The 2,773-nt window shown below is 47.0% G+C and overlaps 1 protein-coding gene across 4 annotated transcripts in view; it reads left to right on the plus strand.

Moving 5' to 3' along the window:
• Positions 1-2,773, plus strand: part of TIAM2 (T-cell lymphoma invasion and metastasis 2) — a 112,326-nt gene that overhangs the window by 108,171 nt on the left and 1,382 nt on the right. For all 4 annotated transcript variants that reach the window (XM_014950658.1, XM_014950659.1, XM_014950661.1 and 1 more), the window contains 2 exons: positions 668-755; positions 1,761-1,915. In XM_014950658.1, the coding sequence (XP_014806144.1) occupies positions 668-755; positions 1,761-1,915 (243 nt within the window). The remainder of the gene's footprint in view (positions 1-667; positions 756-1,760; positions 1,916-2,773) is intronic.

The following is a 2,773-nucleotide window of genomic DNA, read 5'->3' on the forward strand; positions in this document are numbered from 1 at the left end:
GGGAGGTGGTGGAGTCACCATCCCTGGAGGTATTTAAGAAACATATAGACATGGCTCTTCAGGGCATGCTCTAGTGCCCAATGTTATTGGTTTATGGCGAGGTGTTGAGTGTGGGGTTTAGTTGGTGGGTGCGGTGTTTTTGGTGGGTGTTTGGTGTGGTGTGGTGTTTTGGGGTTTTTGTTTTTGGTTTTTTTTGTGGTTGGACTCGATGATCTCAGAGGTCCCTTCCAACCACTAAGATTCTGTGATTCTGTGATTCCCAGATGTAGGAGAGTTGACTGGGTGATTTGTGGCAGTAGCCTGTGTTTTCATTTTCTCTTGGAGCTGATCTTTATGATCTTTACATCTCCTGTGAAGTGTCACTAGTGCTTTGTCCACTTGGGAGAAGGCATTCTAAGGCTGGAAGGCAGCAAGACGTATTAAGAAATGGGGAAAGCCATTTCTCTCCAAGAGAGAAGGTCAAGTTATCAAAGGCAGCGCTGGCCGGGCTGCTGCAACAAGAGAGATCAGGGGACTTTCCTTTGGGTTCCACCTCGGGTGAGATCTTCTGTGGATCCACCCATGCCTGTGTTAACACTTCCTTCTGAAGAGGAGCTCTACATGGGTCTTTCTGATGCCGAAGGTTTTGTGAAGTATATACAAAAATAACGTTTCCTTCCGTGTGCAGGAACAGAGAACAGCTGTGTCTGGGAACTGATTCACACCAAGTCAGAGCTAGAAGGCAGGCCAGAAACAATTTTTCAGTTGTGCAGCAGGTAAGCTTCACATGGAGGTTGTATTTGACGAATCACATCAATAGAATTAATAATATAAAATATTTTCTCCCACATGACCTTTGCATCAGCACTTCTAATGCAGCTCTCACTGTGAATCCAGGCACCACGCCAGTGTAACTGCATAAAGTATAGAAATTCAGGGGGCTGGAGCACCTCCCCTGTGGGGACAGGCTGAGAGCTGGGGTTGTCCAGCCTGGAGAAGAGAAGGCTCCAGGGAGACCTTATAGCGGCCTTCCAATATCTGAAGGCTACAGGAGAGCTGGGGAGGGACTCTGTGTCAGGGAGTGTAGTGTGATAGGAGAAGGGGTAACAGTTTTAAATTGAAAGAGGGGAGATTTAGATCAAACATTATGAAGAAATTCTTTCCTGTGAGGGTGGTGAGGCACTGGAACAGGCTGCCCAGGGAAGATTTGGATGCCCCATCCCTGGAGGTGTTCAAGGCCAGGCTTTGAGCAACCTGGTCTGGTGGGAGGTGTCCCTGCCCATGTCAGGGGGGTGGAACTGGATGATCTTTAAGGTCCCTTCCAACCCAAACCATTCTATGAATTTAAAATGGGAGTGAATTTGGTGCAGTAATTCCCCGTCAGCAACCTGCCCAGATGATCACAAATTCTAGTATGATATGGGCAACGCAACTGATTTCATCAGACTCTCAATGGGTCAGCAGAAATCACCTTCTGATAAAGGCCACGATCCTTGGGTACAGAAGTTACCTTTCCAGATGTTTTTTCTAAGGGGAAGTAACCAAGATCTCAAAACACCATTAAGGGGTGATCCTTGGGTACAGAAGTTACCTTTCCGGGTGTTTTTTCTAAGGGGAAGTAACCAAGATCTCAAAACACCAAGGGTGCAGAATGGCTAACATGAAGATGTGAGCTGCAAAACCTTAAACCACATCAGCAGAAAGGAGAAAGGCAGATTTTATCCCAGTGGTTTCTTACTTCAGAGGGGAAAATTAGGTTGTCTGTACTCTTAACCTTGCAGTGACTGCGAGAACAAGACGAACATCGTGAAGGTGATCCGGTCTATTCTGAGGGAGAATTTCCGGCGTCACATAAAATGCGAGCTGCCGCTGGAGAAAACGTGTAGAGATCGCCTTGTCCCACTCAAGAACCGGGTACCTGCCACAGCCAAACTGGGTAAGAAACACCACCTCAAAGCTGACAAATGGAGCCTGGCTCCAGAGCTGGCAGAAGGTTCACAATTATGACTTTGACTGTCGTATGCCAGACCCACAAATCCCGTTTGGGTTTTGGGGAAGTGGTAGAGTTTCCCCGTAACTCAGAGCATGACAAGGGCCAGACCAGATAAACGACCTTCCCACCCCCCCACACCGTGATGTGTCATTAGCTCTCTTATGGGGGAAGATTTAATAAGGCCCAAATTAATTTTGCAGGGAAGAAACAGACTCCCTTTGGCACGCAGTATTAGTGTTCTTTCCTCTGGGTTCCCTTTAGTAACTCAGCCCTAATAATATTTAAAGCTAAAAGAACTGGCAAAAGGCAGGGGTCTTGCCTCTTCCAGTGCACTAAATCTGCATCCCAGCAGATCCCCTAATTAAGTACAGCCTTCAGACATTTTAGTTAAATGAGCAGCTACGAGCATTTCAAGTTCTCCATCGGTTCAGTTGTCTGTAAAATCCCCTTAACATCCCAGGAACCGGGACAGTTCAGCTCCCACCTACAGCCTGGCCCTCCGGGTGCCTGCATCAATCTCGCCTTCCTGTGGATGTGTGTAAAGCATTGCTACTATTTTTTGGAGGATTTTTGTATAAATTTCACACGAGGGGAAGCATATAGCCCTGGGGTGGGTGGAATGAAACCTCTGGCAGGGGATGGCACTGTGGGTATCAGAATGCTGACATGCCTGACCTGGGATCATTACCAAATGAGACTATGAACGCTGTAATTATAAGTGGGCTATTGATGCGGACGGTATAACTAGCTGTTGTTTTGCTGAAAACCAAAATAAAACTGCCTTTTTTTTCCACTGCACAG

This window comes from Calidris pugnax, unplaced genomic scaffold (assembly GCF_001431845.1).
Source record: "Calidris pugnax isolate Ruff unplaced genomic scaffold, ASM143184v1 scaffold24, whole genome shotgun sequence".
NCBI classification, from domain to species: Eukaryota; Metazoa; Chordata; class Aves; order Charadriiformes; family Scolopacidae; genus Calidris; species Calidris pugnax.